This window comes from Magallana gigas, chromosome 8 (assembly GCF_963853765.1).
Source record: "Magallana gigas chromosome 8, xbMagGiga1.1, whole genome shotgun sequence".
NCBI classification, from domain to species: Eukaryota; Metazoa; Mollusca; class Bivalvia; order Ostreida; family Ostreidae; genus Magallana; species Magallana gigas.
In genome coordinates, this window is record NC_088860.1 from 34,671,536 (window position 1) to 34,694,219 (window position 22,684).

Here is a 22,684-nt window from a genome sequence, read left to right on the forward strand (position 1 = left end):
GATAACCATATCTAATATACGGTATTATTCTAAGAATCCTGTTTTATTGTTGCGAAAAAATACATTCATGTTTGCCAATTATGAACTGGTGTAAAAACTGCGGACTGCGTACGGCGTAATAATGTTACCTACAATAAAATACAGTAACTAATAAGCTGAAAAGCACAAGCTTGCAATATTCTACAAACTATACCTTTTTTTAAATTTTTTCTTCCGGTTAAACATGACGTCAAGTCCAACGTAATCTCAACATAAGAAAAGAATTGTTTAGTACATCTTAGCACCATTGATAACAGAAAATTGGATGGACACAATTTGATAAGGAGAAGAAAAGATAATCTGGTTAACTTTTTTTTTATATCTGAATTATTTTGGCACACCAGCATGTGTTAAACATTGATAGTTTTAATTATAGTTAAAGGTAGTGCTATTCAATCGCGGTAAAGATTTTGGTCGGACAGGGTCTGGTAGATATGGTCTGTTGGTTATCGAGTATTTGAATATTAAACTTAAGTATTATATGCTAAACCCATGTAAAATGACGATTCAACAGTGACATTTTGACATTGATTCTAATATTGAACAACGTTAGCACTATTGGTCAATAGGGATGAAAAACAAATAATTGCTAAAACAATTGTCTAGTGGGTTAAAATAGCGGAAGACATGAATTTTAAATTGTCAAGTGTGTTATTCTTGGACAACAGTTTTAGTATTAAACAACGTTGGCCCTATTATTCAAAGTGAACGTCACACAATATATACATGTATCGATTTAAAAAAATGTCTGATACAATTATCGTTACCTTTTAGACGAATATGCACTGATTGCTTAAAACACCGGACTCATGGATCAAATATTGTAGTGTGACTAATAAAGGACTCCTCTGTACGGCAGGTTATTCTCACCAGTTCAGGTTTTGAAGTCAGATGTCGATCTTGTATACTGGTAAGTATTATCACGCATTGTATATGTTATCACTCGATTTGGAAATTCATCGTATTTGTCAGATTTGCTGTATAAAAATATCACAACAATCGATATAGATAATGATGCTAATGAGATATGATCTATCTGTAGTACATAAATAGTGGTTTATAATCAAGTTGGAATCATGAACCCTCAAATAATTGCTTTTAGCAATTCAAAAAAATTAGATTTTATGATATTGAATAATTTTTAATCAAATTTTTAATCAAACCGAGATTTTACCGAAAACGGAAACTTGAAATTCTGGGAAAAAACCATGTTTTGCACTTAAATGTTCGGACACATAGAAAACATTCATATAGTAAATGTAGGTTTTTCTTATGCATTTAGCACATAAATTTGATACAATGTTCACACCATTGTTTGATTTACCGAAACTTCGTTGTACATTTTTCGTTTAGTTTTATGCCTCTATTCTGATTGTCTTCTAAAAAGAGCACAAATTAAACATTTTGACTTGTTATCGGACAACTCCATATTGTGACGTACTACCTATCGAAACATAAAGTCGAACATAATTTTTTAAACATTTTCTTTTCCAAGACTGTTACTATAAGTGAGGCCAAGTTTAGAACACACAAAACAATGATTTTGAAAGTCATTAGTTCGAATTCCGCTTGGACTTCTATAACTTTTGCCCGTCAAAAAATTTATAACTTAATTTTTTTTTTTAATTTTAAAACTGTAAAAGCACAGTGGCCTCTGGTTATTACGAGCTCGGATATTACGAGGTTTCGCTTACAACGAGATAGTTTTTTGGTCCCAAATTATAATTTCACTGTATTTCTTCAATGAAATAATGTACTTTTATCCAGGTTAATATCGTCAGACTCCATACAACTTTTATCATATAAGCTGTCAATCAATAATTAGGTGTAAAAGACTTACTCATTTTATTCTTGATCATCAGTCATTAGCTTATATGTGACGCAAAAATCCAACATGTGGTAGACTCTGAGCAATGTATATTTCACCGGATGTACGCATCAATTTCAACCTGTTTGATACTTTATCATCAGAACTACATGTATATCATACCGAATGTTAGCAGTCTAGTTAAAATCACTCTAAAAGCAATGTTTTTATTGAAGCTCTTGTACTTCATTTAAGCATGCTTGTTTATAAAAATATAATACAAGTATTTGCACGATTTGATTTCAGAATAAGTTCGATAATTGTTTCTGTTATTTAAATTTTTTGATATACATGTATATTAATAGGCCAACTGCTTCTGCATACATCACACATTTTCAAGGATACAAAATGTGTTTAACAGTGTAATGAAACAGTTGCATATATAATGAACGTTTACTTAGAAAAAAAACAACAAGTTGCATATTAGGGCACATTTTTTATTGAGAGAGAGCTCTCTAGAGAGAGCTACGTTAATTGTTAATTTAAAAAGATATTATATAAACAACTGAATGAAAAATAAAGCATGGATGGCAATTTTCCACGGGGATTTTTTTAGAAGAAAATATAGCCCAATTGTCTGCTAGTATCATTCATTCGAACGTGACCTACATTTAATGCGAAATCATGTTCCACGTGTTTAATTTCATTATGTAACTTCAAATATAATATCGCCCACCATCAGATCCATCTAAAACATACGTGCCCCACTTCCTAATGTCGTGTGCTTGACGATGAAACAGCTGCATCCTGTTTTATTGACAGTACTTGTCTAGGAGACATTTTTCATCGGCTGGTAAAACTGTTTTTATGCGACATAGGGGCTTAATTTCCAACCTCTCATATTCGAATCAATCCGTATTACAATCGCACATTAAAGACAATTTTTTTTACTCGGAAACATTACATCTTCAATATTATCAGGAGTTTTTTTTTCGGTATATGATATAAAAGTAACCTTTTAAGCTCATCTGAGCTGAATTTGGGTGAACTTTACTGCTTATATTTCCCCTTTTGTCTGTCCGTAAATTTTAAACATTTTCAACATCTTCTCCAGACCCACTGAGCCAATTTTAACCAAATTTGACACTCCTAAGCAAAGGGGATACAGAGTTTTGAAAATAAAGGACCTCGTCATTTTTCAAGGGGAGATAATTATAAATAATTGAAAAAAATATTGAGACATTTTTTTTATTCTTCTTAAGAACCATTTAGTCAGAAAAAAAGAAACTTATGTGGAGAATTGTCAGGTAGTTTGGATTTCAAGTTGTCAAAATAATTTCTTCGGGGTCAGGGTGGGCCATGATGGGGATTGGAATTTATCTTCTCGCCAACTAATAAGCCAGGAAAGCTGAAAGTTTTGTGGAAGCATCCTCAGCTAGTGTAGATTCAAAGTTGTGAAAATCATGACCTCCGGGGGTAGGTGGGACCACAACGGGGGTTGAATTTTTACATATATAAATATTTCAAAATCTTCATCTCAGAAACCAATCAGTCAAGAAAGCTGAAACTTACGTGGAAGCAACCTCAGGTAGAGTAGATTCAAGTTTGTTCATGATTTCCGGGGTTGGGTTGGGCAACATTGGGTAAGGGGGGAATATTTAAATAGGAATATATAGAGAAAATCTTTTAAAATCTTCACCTCGAAAACGAATCAGTCAGAAAAGCTAAAACGTGTGGAAGCGTCCTCAGGTTGGATAGTTTCAAGTTTATTAAACCATGATCCCCGGAGTTAGGATGGGGCCTCATGAGGGATTTTTAAATAGGAATATGTAGAGGAAAATATTTTTAAAATCTTCTCAAAACCGAACGACTAGAAAAGCTGATACATGTACTTGTGTGGAAGCATTATGAGGTAGGGTAGATTAAAGTTTGTTCAAATCATAATCCCCGGAAGAAGGATAAAATCATTTTGGAAGAAAATGGACCTGTTTATAAACATATGAATATCCAAGGGAAAATAGATTTTTATTTATACAGGATTATTTTACTTTTTAGGTTTTTGAGATGGTTCACATTTTGTTATTGTCATTTTTCATGTATCATACTACATTGTCCAGATAGTTTGTATTATGACTCCATTAAGCTGATTTTATCATGCCTAGTGTTGCTCAGGTAAGCGATGTGGCCTATGTGCCTCTCGTTTTCCTTATATGACATAATGTTATCTCTTTTCTCGATGAATATTAATATAAGTTGTAGAACTGTTTATCTTTCGTTGTAAAGTAAATGCTTTGAGTTTTGATTTATGAAAAAGTATTCTTTTTATTTGTTATATGACATAAAGATGGTTATTAGGAACTTTATATATTTTATTGTAACACACCAAGGAAAAGGTATCTTCGTTATGTAATCCGCATCAACAACCTCTCGGAATGTATTGTAACGATTAGAATATAAAACACTTAGAAATACGCTTTTTCATAAGGGGCTCTATCGTATACCATACATTTAAGAGAAAAGTATATATCTAACATTTTTAGGTTAAATTTTAAATTCCTTGATTAACTATTTTAATTGGAATAAGAAATTAAATAAATCTAATAGGCTTTTTGAATCAAACTCTTATGTTATATACCTTGAAGCTACTGGGTAAAAGAGTCGAATCATGATGTCAATTGGGAGATAATGGAAGATAATGGCACCAGCCTAATCTTTATTCACGTGGTATGCGCAGATGCACATGTTCACTTCTATGATGCAGAGATTTGGTCGTCATATTCTACTTATCACGCACACCTATTTTGTACACGTATATACAATATATAGAAACGGGAGGCGGTTTCCATTTCTAAAATATTCTTATTTCTGTTCACGCTATTTTCAGAAAAGAGGGACGAAGAAAAGATGAAGAGGGGGCGCAGTTAGCGTCACCAAATCTATTTTTTTATCTTTTATATATAGAAACAAAACTATCCATTGCTAAGAGTTAGAACAGTACTGCAATTGTAGTTGTGAGAAATAAGTAATTACAGCGTGTAATTTGATACAGCTGTAACTATAATTCATTGTTTAACGAAGAAATGTAAAGGAATAAGTGCAATGTCGAAAAAACAATCCTGAAAACTACCTTGCTGCATATTATGCATATCTCTGATAATTTCCTATGTAGAAATCAGAAATTTGGACTCCCATAGGGGAGCGTAGATTTCAATATAAGAATATCGATAAACAGAATTTACATTACGTCAAATCGTCCTTTAAGGAGCTACAATTGCTACCACAAGGTAAGATTTCAAGGTGCAAACATCCTTATACATTTTGTGTGTTTTCATATTTCTTAGCAAATATAAAGTATCCTAGGGTTCAGAGTTTAAAGTCAGACCCTGCATGTGTATGATGAAATTGTCTTAGTAAAAACCACACGAAAAAAATTTGTCCTGACAGGGCCTTGGGACAGTTAGGCAATGTATAATTATTATCATATGAGAAAGAAAAATTATTCATCTTCCTGAATTACCGTAGAATCATTTTTATTCGAGGGGGTCAATGTTCATGGGTAGCCAAAATTTTCCCAGTTCGTGGGGACGAAATTTCGTTTGTAGTGTAATCATGATAAATTTGATTTTTATTAAACTTTTCATTGTGTATAGGTTCGTGGGGATGTAAATTCCTGGGCAAGGGTTACCGACGAAAGCCACGAACAATGATGATTCAACGGTATATATGGGATATATATGTATCTGGGAAATTGCTTTTACGATTATTGGTGGTAGTACCATGGGTAGTCCAAGTTTTATTCTTAAAATATGTTAGAGGTCACTCATAATTCAGGAAATGTAACTCCGGTGAGCAGTGTGACCCATGGACCTCTTGCTAACAAAACATAATTTCTGTATTTCAAATAATATAACACCACCAATGTTGTTTTAATTTCCTGAACATTTAATAATGAAGTACCAGCAAAAATCTGTTAATCCGATCAGAAAAATATCAATGAAACAGATTGAAAATCCCAGTAATTTGTTTAATTCTTTTTAATCTTTCTACGTTTTTGATATCAATATCTTTGTAGAATCGATTATTTATTTTACCACTAACTGCGTTCAGCGTTGGCTTCGTTATAGTACTCGTATTTATATATATATATATATATATATATATATATATATATATATATATATATATATATATATATACTGTAGATGCAGAAATATTCGTTGAGAATTTAATTTTGTTATTTTCGTTGGCAGTATAATTCAACGAAATTAAATCCATGACGAATTTTTAACCAAAGTATTAATGAATACAAAGAGATAAAAATATAACGAAATTAAATGCCAACGGAATTTTATTTGGTTAAAAAAACACGAAATTTTGACCCAACGAAAATATGTGTTTCTACAGTATATATATATATATATATATATATATATATATATATATATATATATATATATATATATATATATATATAGGTGTGAAATAAAACTGGTTTCATTACTAATGCAGAAATGCGGGATAAAATAAAATCGTTCATTTTTGTGAAGATAAATAAATGTCCGTGGGTTGTCATTTTTCAAATGATTCGAAAATATTAAACTTGTAGGTTAACTCGTATAATGAGTGTACACATTCCGTCGTTTGGTTATGACAATACAACAGAGCTGTGAATTGAAAATACATGCATGACATATATTATACATGTATTAGGGAAACCAAGGCAAACTGCTTACTGTTTAAAAAATTATGCTTGACCTGGGTTTTTTTGACAGATTATATTAACAGGACCAATATCTGCGTTCATAGTTTTCTATTCTACGTGACGTTTTCCGTTGCATTTTGCATGAAATTAATTAAAACCATATTTACACATTTAACACGTATACATCTTTTTCGATCCGTTTGTAAACATGTTCAAATAACACAGAAAAAAATATACTGTTACGTGTACGGTAAAAAAAAAAGGACAAAAAATGTCCTATTGAGATTGATTTCATTTAATCCAAAATTATTTGTTGGTTTTTTATCAGATTTGATTAAAAAAGCGTTTAACTTGAAAGTAAAATGTGTTGATCGTTGTATTTTGCTGAATTAAGGATTAACTGAACGTACATGTATAGAACTGCGTAGTTTAAATAGCATTGTCAATTCTCGCAAAACATGTATAACAACCTAAAAACATGGTGTTGTAGATTAGTAAAATGATCGTACTAAGATACTTATGTTGTATTCAAAGCTTACCAAATTTGATATACTTTCAATTGGAAACCGCATTGGCCGGTATGAAGAATACCAACTTTTGATTACAACATTGATTGTAAGCTTTTGGTCCATACACTGCAATTTCATTAGACATTTATTATATTCTTTTCTGCATACTTTCCTAGCTATTCCTATATCGGTATATTATATTAAAGGTGATTGCTACCTTTATAATTTATCTGTTACCCTTTGGGAATCTTATTTTTCTCGGGCTAATCAGTCTTCATATCTCTTTCACATTATCATTCAAATAGATTTTTACTTGTATGCCCTTTGCAATTTCAATGTATGAAAGAAGTGAGTATTAATTTAAAACTGTATGACAGTAAAAATCGATGAAAATTAATTGAACTGGGCTTCTTTTTTTTTGTTTATTGCTCAAAAGTTTGTTAAACTCCAATTTGCCTCTGAAGAGTACAAATTAATGAATTTCTATAAAAATATGATTAAAATATATGTATACTGTTCATATTATAGGTAGATAATCATTTACGATCAAACCGTACGATGAATAAAAAAAAGTACCAGAGTGTGGAAGAACGGGCAAACAATATGACCAGTTGTTTGAATTCAAAACATGTTTATGAGTTGTTATAAGTTATAAACATTAAAGCAATGTAATAAAATACAAAAACATTTTTACTTTTTCAAACTCAATTTAGTTTAAAGACATGCATGTATTAGAAAAACAAGTAGTTGTTATTTTTTTTTTACTGAGGCTCGGTGATCAAGAGTTGGTCCAAAGATATATATTTCAAATTACTTATTAATGATTACTTCACTGCTCCTATTAGACATTTTGGCACCGTAAAATTCACTTTCATTTGTTATCGTTATGTAGATCAAAATCAATTCGTCCAACCAGTCCTTTTCAAAGGAATAAAAACATTCAGTAAAATGACAATGACACCTTTTACTTGAAAAAAAAAACATGTTTTTACGAAAATCGAATGAAAATTATTAAGTGCTTGTCATCTACTGTAAAACCATTTGCATGTAGGGGGGGGGGGTATTCGTAGGTTGTCGATTCTTCATATCATGTTTTATCAAATGGGATGTTATTTTCCTAATTTTTGGGCTTTTCCGGCAGAGCATGGAAAAACACATGAAATGTATTAATATAACTGGATGTTAGAAAATCAATCAAAATGAAGTCGTTTCTTAGCAAATAGAAAGTATTGGGTAGACGACCTTTCTGAGTCTCTTCAGTGCGCATGCTATATCTTATTTCAAGTTGTTGGGAATACATGCTTTTAAGTTCGATCTAATATGACCTTTACACTTGACCTAAAAACTAATTCAAAGTCACTGCATACCCTTTGATAAAACGCACCATGTTACCAGATTGTAACAAAATGAGGGGGAATATGCTCCAGACAAGTATTTTTCATACATGTAGAGTTATGCTGTGACCTTCACAACTGACCTTGAAAATTGATTATACTGTAACTAATTACGATTTTCTCAAAAGTTCCATGTATGTAAAGTGGAAAGTGTGGAGAGTTTATATGTTTTAAATATGTTGGCGAGGTCCAATGACCTTGACTTTTCCCCAACAGACTTTTATCAATGTCATTGCACACTTTTTTACCTTAAATATTGGAGTCATCTTGGACCAGTTTCCGCTCATTTTCTTCGCAGAGGATGAACATATTGAAATGAAATTTGGTATACAGGTTTATCTGGATAATATCTAAGTCAAATTCGATATTGGGTTCGATCAAGCAATTTTCGACAGAGTTATGCCTCTTGGACATAGAAAAATTCCAGTTATTTGCAGTTTCTGCTATTTTCTTCGCAGAGGGTGCTCATATGGATATGAAATTTGATATACAGATTAATCTAAATAATATCTAGGTCAAGTTTGATTTTGGGTATGATAGAGCAATTTTCGACAGAGTTATGGCCCTTGAACTTAGAAAAATACCAGTTATTTGCAGTTTACGTTCATTTTCTTTGTGGATGTTTCCAAGGGAGTGGGGCATAAATGTTTCACAAACGTGACTTGTTAAGTTAAATCACAACAGGTTCCAGTCATTATATTCTCTTTTTACGTAACCATTCAATATTATTTCCTAGCAATTATATGTTGATGAAATCTCGGACTTGGATCCGCCGAAGCGTGTCCACCACCTTACTCTCACTTTTGCTATATCGGGCTGATTATCGAAAATGAAAGTAAGTTTTTGGTTAATTGTACAATAATTATTTATCAGGTAAAAATTAAGTACAGTTTATGGACATCATATCACACATGTTGAAATACCAAAGGTGTAGCATGTGCAGGAAATCTAGTGCAGGCATTGTTTTAGTTTCCTGGCAAAATGTCTTAATCTATAAGAATAGCTGTGCTACAATATTCCTTTTTCGATTTTTTTCTTAAAAATTACTTTAATTGCTGTCATTAGTAAAGTTGTTTTGTTGCTCAACCCTGGATCAAACCTTGCATTTAATAGATAATTTGTAAACTGACACAGCTTTAAATACTCTCAATACTGTGATTTATTATAAAAAGCGCTTTCGCGATGCTTTACGGTTGCAACTGCATAAAAAAAGTTGCCATCATTGATGCTTAGGTAACACATTCGAAGTTGAGAAAATATGCATTTGTTCGTATAGAAACTGTTGTGTATGTTACTATTTATTATCTTTCATTATCTTACGTAGATGTTGAGATTTGGATAATTTGCATGATGGTCTCGACATCCACGAAACAACCCACCGAGAAAATATTATGATTTAATTCAACGGTACATTTCTTTTTCGTCTTTACAATACATACAAAACTGCCAGACACAAGCAATAAAAGATGGTGCAACAAGGAACAAAATGACTTCATTTCGTCTAAACTGAATCTATTTTGAATATATAATGAATTAACTTAAGCTGTTGCTTTACAATTTATTCACCAGGTATAGATACAATAAGCGTAGCATCTGGTGAATCGCAAAAAAAAAGTCCCCAATAATATCAATAAGATGAGGCGACTTGATTTCGATTTATCATGCGCATATATTTTCATGTGAAAAATTAACCATTAATTTACCAGTTAAAAGAGCAATCTTAAATCAAGATTCAAAGTGTTTTTCGAGTATCCCCCATCAAACAAAGCTATTGTTATGAAGCATCTTTGAAATGTTTCATACCCTTTATGTCCTAACCCAGTAGTCATCTTTCATTTTACTATATATTGATCATAAGATCAAAATCTAGTAAATGACTTCAGGGTTTCTCTAGTTAAAGTGTTAGATCTTTTATGACGTCATATTAATTGAATTGATATATCTTATCCTTTTACTTTACATTATAAGAGAATCAACTAGAAATAGCACCGTTTTTTGACGTTCTATGGGAAATCCTTTAAAAAGAAATCCAGATACCTTATCTTACGAATAGACATAACAATTCTTATCTCAAATTTCAGAAATCTTGTGGCTTCTCTTATTTACTAGCTAGATCTTGACCTTGAAAAACCCGAAGCTTTTTTTTTTTTGCATTGGAGTCTTTCTGATTGATTTCCAACACTGTAATATGAATAGTGTAATTTCAAAATGGTTCAAAGAGCTCTTTATTAAATTTTAAAACTCTTGAAGTTTATTAGTTACCCTTCCAAGGATAGTTTATCCCAAAAATGTTGCTACATAAGCTATACATTTATCGATTAAATCTTGCGTGCATGTAAATTACTATTAAAGTCTTGCAGATTAAAATAATCGATTTTAGCAGGATTAAATTGGAAATACCTTTTTGTTGGCAAACTAAGTGTATCAGACTGTAGAATGAACCGTGCCGGATAATTATGCCAGTGCCAAGGTGCATGAATCGAAGAAATCAAATAAGCCATTTAAAAGATCATTGCTTAAATAGTTTGCAACCACTCTTGGTATTGATATACATGTATCTCACCGGTCGGGTGAGATAAGAAAACATACACAAAAGAAAGTTTTCCCTAAGAAAAACAATTTTTCTATAGGATGTTTGGAAATTCCTACCGAAAATGCAGTAATCCTTAAGGAATTCAAAATCCGATATGAATTGAATAAAACTCCCATGAATCTAAATTTTTAGATTTTAGCCTTTTTTGGCATCTGAAAGTAATGGTTCGGACAAACGAACTTGCATATGGACATATAAAGAACAAACAGGATAAATGTGAGCCAATGCTCGCAAGTATCACCCCCGCTTTGTTGTGAATATACGAAATAAGTAGAGTCGTCATTTAACAAGAAATTGAAATCTTATTGGTATAAAAATATATCCCAACCTATGACATGCCTTTACAAATAGTGTGCTATATTTTTAAGCATTTGAAATGAATTGTTGCAAACAAATTTTTGACGAAATTTTGTTTGAATATTTGGGCTAAAACCTAATTATAAACAAAGTCGTCATTTGACAGGAATTAACGTCCAATTAAATACAAAATAAATCCTTACATATGACAAACCTAAATTGAGTGTCTGAGAATTTTAAGCATTTGCAATATATAGATGCTGAAAAAAAATGCGTGAGAAATATTTGTTACGAATAGACAGAAGGACAGAGAGACACAAAAGAGTAAAACAGTATCCACTCTCTCTTTCACAGCGGGGATACAAAAAGTGATAAAAACACGTGATTATTTTGTACAGCTAAGTAAAGTTAAGTGAAAATATCACGAGGAAATGTTTTTTTAAGCGTGTGCATCTTTATAAAAGGAATTCAATATCCAATCATATTTGTTCTTTTGGTGATTCTTAACGTCAGGGTTTTTTACGGGCCGCCGGAAGGCGGTCCGTTATTTGATACACATTTAAATATTGTTACTGCGTTTCTGCGGGATACTTCTTTTTAAATAGAATTAATATTATGCTTATTTTTATGAATTAAAAGTAAATTTGCATGTAGAAATATGTATTATGCCTTTTAGAAAATATCACATATTTTTTGTTTTACTCGTAAATGAAAAGTAGGTCATACTTAGTAGATTGTCGTATTTTATCGAGACTATAATCTATTCGGAAAATTTCGGAGTTTTTCATTCTTTTCAAAACAATGCATCAGGATCGGTCAATCGCAACTTCTCGGGCCTTTCCGGCAGGCTCGGAAAAAGGCCCGAGAAGTTGCGATTGCAGGATCGGTATGCGGGACATACTAAAGACCTGAAATACTAAAGACCAGGGACCCGTTTCACAAAGCTGTCATAAGATTTATCATAAGACATGTCTTAAGATTGTCATAAGATTTGACTTATGATTATCATAAGATATGACATAGCTGTTTCACAAAGCTGTCATAACTTTAACTTATCTTAAGATAATCTTAAGATAATTATTATAGTAGCGATTGCATAATTTAATCAGTAAATTGTAAAGAATTTATTTACGAAATCTGCAGTGTAAATATATATTCAATAACATTACTGGATACTTTATAACATACCGTATGTTTTTGTACTTTCTTTTGATAAGAACAATAAAAACAAACCAGTGAAGAAAATTGTGTTCTTTTATTGATTGATGATTATTAAGGAGGCTGAATGTTTGAAAGATAAATCTATAAAAATATAAAATGATAATTTTGAAATCATAGAATCTTAATTTTTTCTATAGTAATTCAAAATTGTAATTTACTGACCATTTGGCCTCCTAAATACCTGTATACAAATGCATGTCTCGCACTAAAATGATGAAATATCTTTAAATTATCATTACCCGTATATAAAGCAAAAGAAACAATTCTGAAATTTTAATAAAAGTTGAATGAACACAATATTCAAAGGAAAGATGGCAATTACTTAGTTCTCAGAATCGAGTTTGAATTAATCTTCTTCTAACTTCAGCACCGTCATTGTTTACTCCTTGGTATATAACATTGTCTGGTTGTTGAAAAACACGATAATTATTTATGTTTTGGAGCACATGGACGTTATTTTTTTATGCAAATGTGATGTAGCATCACACAAGCAGTCACGATTCCACAAGCTCTCTCGGGCCGGAAAAGTAGGGTCGATCCCTCCGGAGCGATCGATGCATCGGAACCTCATTTTAAGGTCACCAAACGCTCGCTCAATGGGGCCCTGGTTTTAGCGTTGGCATCATTGTATGCCTCCTCATGGGGGTTGCTTGGGTTAAAAACGGGTGTTAGTAAGTGATTCTTTAACGGGTACGCACTGTCACCAACTAGACAACCTTTGTTAATGTTGCTATTCTCAAACATTTGACCCAAAACAGAATTTGAGAACACAAATGCGTCATGAGATGATCCAGGCCACTTTGCTACCAAATTCAAAAATTTCAAATTGGAATCGCAAACTGCCATCACATTGATTGAATGAAAGTTTTTTTCTGTTTACAAACAAATACTCATGAGTTGCCCCTATCACATTTGGGAAATTGCATATATATGAGCGAAGTCCAGTATAGTATTGTTTATATCTCTGTCAGTCGAAGGAAATTTAATGTAGACAGGACTTAAGGCAACTAGAGAAGATGAAGCAGCGTAAACAATTCTGGACACACTTGCTTTACTTATACCATATAGATCTGCACATACAGCATGAAACCTTGCACTTGCATAAAAGCGAAGCGCAACCATGACTTGCTATGATGTTGCAATGATGTTGGAAGGGCATGTGATCTTTTGGTTGGGTGCTCTAAACGATCATTGAGCTCATTACATAAGTCAAAGATAACATGTCGTGGCAAATGGAACTTCTCTAATATGTCCCAATCGTCCATATAATCTAATGGGTTGATTCTGTCCCTGAATACACGCTCACGCCTTATAAGTTGCCTATTTCTTATCAAAACATAGGCCGCCGCCATGTTTAAATTTGACTTAAGAGAGGTATCTGGATGTCTTAAGTTTTTGAACAATCTTAAGATTATCATAAGTTAAGACACTTTTGTGAAACAGCTATGATAAAAACTTATGACAAATTTTGGTCTTAAGACAGATATTTGTCATAAGATAGCTTTGTGAAACGGGCCCCTGAATGTTATTAAATTTTATATCAATGATATATTTGAATTTCTATGTGCCGTGTCAAATAAAATGACTTTGCGTGTGAATTTATTATATTTCCATGTAAAATGTGGTAGAAAATATCGTGAAATGACATTTATTTTTATATCAATTATTTACGCAAGAATTTGACAGAAATGAAAATTTGAATTGAGTGGAAAATTTGATTTATCCATTTCTATTTTATTATGAGGTCCCTTGAAATCATATATTAAACTAGTGCATTAAGTTTTCATTCAATACTATGCAACAACAAAAAACCCAAAATGGTTAACCGTTTGAAATTTATAATCTCCAAGAGAAAAATGATGATTTGAACTTTGTATTAGAGTAATGTACAAATCATGCAGTGTGTTCTCCGTTACTTCATACTATGGCAATGATCATACAATTTCCGTTGGAAATGCTTACAGTAACGAAATCGATTCTTTATGATAATAGTAAAATGTTAAACTTCAAAACAAGTTGCTGAAAGTATATTAAAATTTACCATAAAAATTAGTACAACCAACTCTTATTTTCTTCTTTGTGGTGTGTTTTTATGTAAACAATCAATGATTCATACAACAATTATATTTTTTGCGACCCATTTGACGCTTGCGTCAATATGATTTCTTGTTATAGACTTTTTGCTCATTTACTACAAAAGCGCTAGACGTGTTACAGTTATCCTTATCGTTAACCAAAATGGCAAAAATGTGTTTCCCCTTTTAAAAACCAAACAATATTTTTGTAATAAAAAATAACAATGAAATAAAAATTCGCATGGAGCGAATTCAAAGGAAGCGGTCTCAAGTATCCGGAAAAGTGGGGGAAAATGACGTGTATTGCATCGAACCAACCGCTACCGAGTGACATTATACTTTCTTTCTGCGGGATTGCAAATTGTAAATCCGGTTGGAAAAAAGTATGTAATCTAGGGACGCATGCATTCAATATATTTTTTTCATTTGTATTTAAAACGGTATTGTTTTCTTTTTTATCAACACGATTATCTCTGAGAGTCAACACCTAAAATACAGTCCCTGCATCTTAAATACATATTTTTTTAATAAAACGTCTACACATAACAATCTATATTCCTCTCGGTTATTGCTCAAATCAAGGGATGCAAACATTATTTCCAACATACCTTGGCCTCGAAATCTTTTTTGAAGTATTACAATAACAAAACAACGTTGGTGTTTATTATATATATTGTTACATTTGTGGTCAAATCAATCATTCTAGAATCAGTACGTGGGCTTCGATAATTGTCGGTAATGCCGAAGGCTTTCCTGTCATGAAATACATTGAATGGTATTTGTCAGATCAATCACTTGCAACGTTTCTTCCCTAATTACAATGTAAAAGCAAATACATATACCCGTTTATTATTTAAGAAATTAACATGCTATGTTACGCGCAAAGTATATCCAATCGCATGTTTCATCGATGTCGAAATTTAAAAACACAATATATTGCATAAAAAGACAAACTTCTGATATGTAGGCCTATGCGCATTTTACCTAAAAAGACGACCTTTTGATATGTATGTATGACGGCCTGTACATTAAGGCGTTTAGATGTCCACTTAGACAGTCAGTGTTGTTGTTTGGTTTTTTTTTGGGGGGGGGGATTGGTTGTCAGTCAACACTTTACATGAATTGTCTTTTTGTAAAAACTCGTTAATTATACAGGGCAAAGTAATACATGTTCAGATTTGAGCTAGAATATTCAATATTTATTATTATTGTTGTTAAATTCAATTCTGTAACCTAAAATATTCCATTATGGATGTTTGGCCAATATTCCAAATCGTTTCAATTTCGTATTACCGAGCTCTGTCGAAAAAGCTCGAGAAGTTACGACTTTATAACAAAACATGGCTGGTTGAACTCGGGTAAGGTAAGAAATTATAAGCGTATTAGATTTAAAGTATCCTTAAAAATAGAGGTGTATCAAGGGAGATTGGGCATCTCGAGGCTGATCTTTAATGCAGAGTGATATTGACTACTAATCGCCATCCTTCGCAAGCAAACATAAAGTCTGCCTTCAAACGGAAGGTCAGACACTATTTTTTAAGGTTTTCTGTGCGTTCGAGAAATATGCCAATTTTTGTTTCATATATCAGTCTAGTGAAGTATTGAGAGAAAGATTTTGGAGTGTTCTATGAAATAATTATTGGTACATGTTTACATGCAATTCGTGTTTTACAAAAAGAGTATGTTTTAACTTTTATGAATTTCATATTTTTTTAACAACAAAAAACTTAATACCAGGTAATTCCCTTCGGATGGACCAGCATTCTTGACACATGCAATATTCGACCCAAAAAACGTTGTCATGGTCAATTATTGGAGCCGGTAAATATAGTTTTATTAAATTGTTCATTTAGCGAGAGGAATACACAAAGCACAGCAGTCTGATTTAATATGCTAAAATACGGGCCTTTATTATCAGCTCGTTGTTGCAGTGATAATATCTCGCTGGATGACAACTGTGAATTTCCATGAATGTATATAAATCGATCAATTGCCGCTGATGTTTATTTCATGGACTAACGCCGAGCTAGTAAGAGGTATGTCTCTTTACTGTTATACTTTTATCTTCTCTTTTATAAGTGGGCTTTCAATTTTTAACGAAAGGAACATTTGCAAGATTTTTTTTTAAATTAATTTTTGCTTATTTTTTAACCGACTTTGTACATGACTTTTTGCGTTTTAAAAATTTTTTCTCAAGTTTAAACAAGAAATTAAAGCAATAATTTTTTATAGTTAAATGGCTTCATCATCTAGAATAAAAAAAAAACGAGCTTAGATGTTTGATAATAAAATCAATTTACTTTAACTTATCACGTATGCTCTCTGAAATAAAGAATTACGGTGCATATTCTTCATGATATCCAAATCACGCACATCCTTACTAAAGCCAAATAATTAATAAGTTCTTCTTTCAAATATGCAAAATTGATTTTAATTGTCTCAAATGATTTCATTTTTTTTTTTTTTTGAAATAGAATGCTGTTAGATAACAATTATTTTCAACAAAATTTATTCATAGTCATAAAGTGCGATAAAAAGTGTTTATAAATCAATAGTGACGTCTTAAAGGATCAAGCGCAATAAAAGAACAATTGAATATATTGCCATAGACTTTACTAGATCTTGACGTAACAATCAAATAACAATCTATATGTTACGGTAAATTTTTATTTTTGTGTTGATCAGTTGCTAGAATAAACTAACTTACTTCTATGCATAAACTAATACTATCTGTTTTATATTCAAATATTGAGCAAATCTATAATTATATCATTAGCAATAATACTAATAGAGGATATAAACTAGACAGTATAAATTATTAATTGGAAGGCCGTATTAAACAGAAAAAGCGCCCGCGCGCACGACGGTCCGTTAATGTTTATAAATAATTCCATAATTACATATCCTATAGCATTCAGTCTTTATAGTTTTGATTTTAATTGTGTGTATGTGTGCGTGTGTGTCGGATGTTTGATGACCAAAGGAAAACAAACGAAAAAGTGTGAAATAAAAGCACAAAGCAAGATGTTCTCTTCCATCAATTTTACAAGAATTGATTTATACTGACAATTAGTAATACCAAATGACATGAAATCAGCTCAAGTGGAGAGGAAAAAAAACCAAACACATAAAAAGAAAAATCACATGCAATACACGTTTAATTTGTTTCAAATGATGCAGCGTAAAATAACAACCCAACTCTCAATGATGTAAGGATTGTTATGGTCTACGAACCACGCTATTTGATGTTTTTGCCTGAAGCTACCTCTGGTTAGTCATTTGTGTAAGAACGACTGTAAAATCAATAAACTAGATCAGGCATACAAGGTTTGTAATTAATAAAGTGTGTTCAAAACTCGGCAATCTAGGTTAATCATTGTTCAAAGTGGGTCTAAAACTAACATTTATGTACGTGACCATGAAAATCCACCGTTTGATGTTCTGACATATAATTTTGCTAGAGGACTACAGAACAACAATGTCACAGATGTATTAAAAAAATGTTTTGCAATGAGCACAAACACACATACATAATTGTGCAGGTAAATTCGTTTAAAAAACCTGGAAACTTTGTTCTTTGATTGCTACATAGACATGTTTTTGCTTATTTCAGAGCATCTAAATGGATAATAGAACGGTATTAGAGAATGCGTCGATGTCAAATCTCAGCTGCAACTCCTCAAGGTGTTATCAGGGCATCACGCTGAATCAGACGCAGCTAGTGTACCAATTCCTGCAGGTCTACATTTTACCGGTGATCGTCTTCTCTGGACTTATAGGAAACACACTGTCAGCGTGTGCGTTCCTCGTCAAAGAACTCCGACGAATATCCTCCACGGTTTACGTGATTGCTGTTTTGAGCGCCGATAGTGGAGTGCTGGTTTCTCTATCTTTCGTGTGGCTAGAAGGTCTCGGTTTTCGGTTGAATCATGAAGAGGGCATGTGCCAATTCCAAGTGTATTGGAGTTACATCTGTACGTTTTTATCAATCTGGTTCGTGGTTTGCATAACTGTTGAAAATTACATTACAATATGCCATCCAACCCGAATTACCTCGATGTGCACAGTTCGGCGGGCCGTGATCACAACTGTGTCGTTGTTGGCGTTCGCTCTGAGTTTTTACTCGGTGTTTATTGTGACAACCACGGTCAACGTTCACAATATTGGTGTCAGATCCGTCAAGATGTGCGAAACAGGGACCAAATATACACAGCTACTGGTGTTATTCGTCAATGCAGACACGACCATTACGTTCATTGTTCCTTTGGTTTTGATCCTATTCATGCTGATCGCAATCTCTCTTTCTGTCATCAAGTCGGTGCAACTCAAGAAGAAACGAAGCATGAATCAAAGACATTCGAACAATAACAGAGCTAAGTCCATCCCGCAGGTGCGCGTTGCCAAAATGTTGTATATTTTGTCATTGACCTTTGTCATCCTGAGCATTCCAAGTCATATTCTACGAACGTACATCTCATTCGGACCATCGTCAGACACAATGCAGGTATCAGAGACTGTCGCGTTGGTTCATGCCGTGCTTCAATTTGTTTACTATACTAACTTTTCAATTAAATTTTTGTTGTTTGCATTTTGTAGTAAAAATTTTCGTAAGTCCTTAGCGACCGCTTTGGGATGTCGCCACTTTTCATACTCTCCTGTGAGTAATACAGAAAGTACAAGATTGTAATAAAATTCAATTTCTCAAGTTTTTTGTTCTTTGTTTTTTTTTTTATTTTGTTGCTACTGCTGTTGGCAAAACATCACAAATGAACCTGTGCAATCTATTTTGTATGGGCAATGTGCACTCAATGTTTTGAGTTTTTCTAGCACGATATATATGTTTTATATGGATTTCTCAGTAATGCCTATATTAAATGTGCATTCAAAATGTAATATTTGGTTATTAAAGTAAAGAGATAGTGTGAGAAAGAACATGATCCAAGTTCTCTGATGTGCCATCAATTCGTGTCATTCTACAACATTACATAATCCTCAGGAGAAAAGCTTCATTTTTCTACTGCTATTCATAAAGGCAATTTTAGGACATTGAAACTGAAAAATGAAAGAAAGAGTAAGCGTGCTTACAAATGAAATCATTCAAACTTTAATGACTTTTCCGCCATTCAGACGGATGTTTAAATCACTGCGTTCTCGGAGAATGAAAAAACCCACCCTGGACTGTTTAGATCAAATGATTAATTACATATAAAATGTAGGACTATCTTCGCAACTCATTAACGAGAAATTAAACAGATGATCGACCATCCGATAAATTCAACCCGATGGAAGACTCTCACACAATTAGACAAATTCAAATGGCTCCTAGCATAAGAAAATGGTACCCGCGCGTAAGTCGACCTTTTCAGCTGAACAGCTTATAATGTACACCAATTTCAGCAGCTGCAAGATAAAAGAACAAATGGCTTTATTGAAATCATTAAAATCCCGCGCAATTTCCCTCAAGATAAATCAAGAACTGACGATTGCCTTTTGCAAAAGGAAATGATAACCTAGAAGGTAACATTATTACATCATAAATTATTTGTAACTGAATAAAAATACATCAAAGGCTTTAAACTTTGCTGTCTAGAGTATCCGTTCGCTACAATAGGTTAACATTTATTCCACATTGGCTTTTATATTATAAATCTCTCTCGTACTATTATTATACATGCAGATATTCGTTAAAATCTGGCAGCATTGACTACAATAGCTGTGAGAATTGAAAACTTTTCATAATCAAACTGATGGAACTCATGCGAATTGATAAATAAACAATTCTATCAAAATTTGGTAATCATTTTTATGCAGGATATATCTCGTGAATGAAAGTCAACTTCTTAAAAAAAAATGACATATCATATTTTATATTATCCACCTCGGTCTATCAACAACAATGATGACGAGGAGGAAGAGAAGGCAGCCAAGTTTGACAGATTTTGGCAAAGACAAAAAATAAAGGCAGACGAACAAGGATAGGAACAAAGCCAAAATCGTCATCAGAGACCATGCAGTTTGATGAAATAGGAATTAAAGCAGAATTGAACTTAATTTTCAATTATGAAGTTGTAGGGGCTTTGCTAGTCAAGTTCGTGCTCCATGTGTTCCGTGTCTTTACTTTATTAGTTATAAACCACAAGTGGATTTTTGTGTAAAAAAAGTTTTGAATAAAGAAACACTTTCAGTACATGCAACCCTCAGGGAGGGGGTATTTACTCCGTTTACTGTGTCAATGACGCTAAAATCGTGTTTCCCCTGTATTACACATAATTAAACATTTATATCGTTGAGAATTATGTAAATTAAGACATTTTAAAAAACGCGATTGTTAATTGTAAACAAATTGTGCTTCATTGTGTGTTCAATGTTGGGGTTTTTCCGCACTCGTGCGCAGTGGCGTTATAAATGGCGGATCACATTATTATTCATCAGGACGTGTAGCAAAGTTTGGAGACAAATAACTTAAGACAGAACATGTTTTATGGATCTAGAGTTGTTGAAAAATATAATTTTAAGAAGCATGATGTATATTTTACTCATACTCATGTCAAAAAGTTTACTTTAAATTCGCCACCTTTTAGAAAAAGACACAATGGTTAAAAGATCATAGAACCTGGTCAATTACGTGAACAAAATTAGGTGAAGTTCGAATTGCTTCTCAAAAGATTTGTTCATCTACTAATCAAGTACATATCCTTATGAACTTCTTAAGATGTTTTTTTTTTCAAATCTATATTTCATGTATTTAAGTTTTTAATACATATGAATACGTATTGATAAACATGCATGTAGATAAATGACCTTGTTTTCCCATAGGCTTATACAAATATGAAAATATAAGCATGTAATACAACGTATTTGAAAAAAAAAAATTTATTTTTATATCTAATACCGGTAAATATAAAGTTCTATTTATTAAGAATAACATATCTATATGTGAATAAGAACGAACAACCCATTGACAATATTTATCCAAATTTAATAACATTTTTTGTTTTAATAAAGTAACGATTAAGAACCAATTCACTCAAGCTTGTTTCAAAAAAGTGTTTCTGCTTCATTTCATTCAATACTATGGTTTCATCGATGTTCGCTGAATACCAGTTTTCTTGGATTTGCAGTCATTCCACGATGTTTTAAATAAAGTTTTCGCTAAATATACGACACTTGTTGCCTAGGAATGCCAACAAAACCAAAGTATAAACCCACCGATTCCTTTTGGCTGATACGCATCATAGTCCAATCCACACCTATAGAACTTGTTTCCCCTTGCGGTGTCAACTCAAAGATCAGAAGGAAAAATTAACTATTTCCCCTTCTTTATGTTAGTAAAAAATTAGGCGTCCTGTGATAGAATTTCTCTGAATTATATTTATTCCTTCGACCGTCGGTAGCCCCATCCTGTGCCAATCAAAATACACAAAGAAAACAGATTTTTAACTTCACATGACAGAGTAACTATCCTCTAAACTCTAAAGGCTACTGTGAGAAATCTATGCCCCCCCCAAGTTTGGATTGGTCTATATGATAAGTTTTTCCCTTACAACGAATGTCATGTGTGGAGATGCTGTGTTGCTTGTAATTATATCTTTTTAATCTTTAACTGAAAAGTCTAAAGCCATGTTTTGAAAATAAATAAACAACATATCAAAGTCATCCTTCAATGTTATTACCTTGAAATGACAAAACAACCAAGTTTGTTTTGGGAAAAAAATGAATCTAGGATTTTGGGTAAGCAAAATATCTTATTACAATGTATACAACCCTTTTTATATTATATTCAACAAAATGAAATACATGAATTCAAATTTGGATCAAATCTGAAAAAAGACAAATAACAAAAATGTCTCTATTGATCTTAGTTAAAATTTAAGTTATACTTTAGGAAAAGTCGTCCTGGAATCTTAAAGAATGGAGTAGGTGGTTTTAGAACCCAACTCTTAGAAAATTCAAACTTATGAATTTAACATCTTACAGTACCGAAAAAAATTGCACCCCCACATTCCCTTCCTTAAAGCTGCTTGGTCCGATTTTATATCGAATTTTA

General features: G+C 32.4%; 1 protein-coding gene across 2 annotated transcripts; it reads left to right on the forward strand.

Annotated features, from left to right (window-relative positions):
- Positions 1-816: 816 nt before the first annotated feature.
- Positions 817-19,342, forward strand: LOC105341911 (neuromedin U receptor homolog nmur-2-like). Of its 2 annotated transcripts, none has more exons than XM_034472259.2 (2): positions 817-949; positions 18,251-19,342. In XM_034472259.2, exon 2 carries the CDS (start codon positions 18,260-18,262, stop codon positions 19,322-19,324), a length of 1,065 nt encoding a protein of 354 aa, XP_034328150.2. In that variant the 5' UTR covers positions 817-949; positions 18,251-18,259; the 3' UTR covers positions 19,325-19,342. The 2 variants fall into 2 exon arrangements, with proteins under 2 accessions (XP_034328150.2, XP_011446976.2); XM_011448674.4 differs by lacking the exon at positions 817-949 and adding an exon at positions 16,486-16,673.
- The last annotated feature ends 3,342 nt before the right edge of the window (positions 19,343-22,684 follow it).

Bases quoted from the DNA above. Each gene is read 5' to 3' on its own strand.
- LOC105341911 (XM_034472259.2), top strand. From the start codon at position 18,260: ATGGATAATAGAACGGTATTAGAGAATGCGTCGATGTCAAATCTCAGC.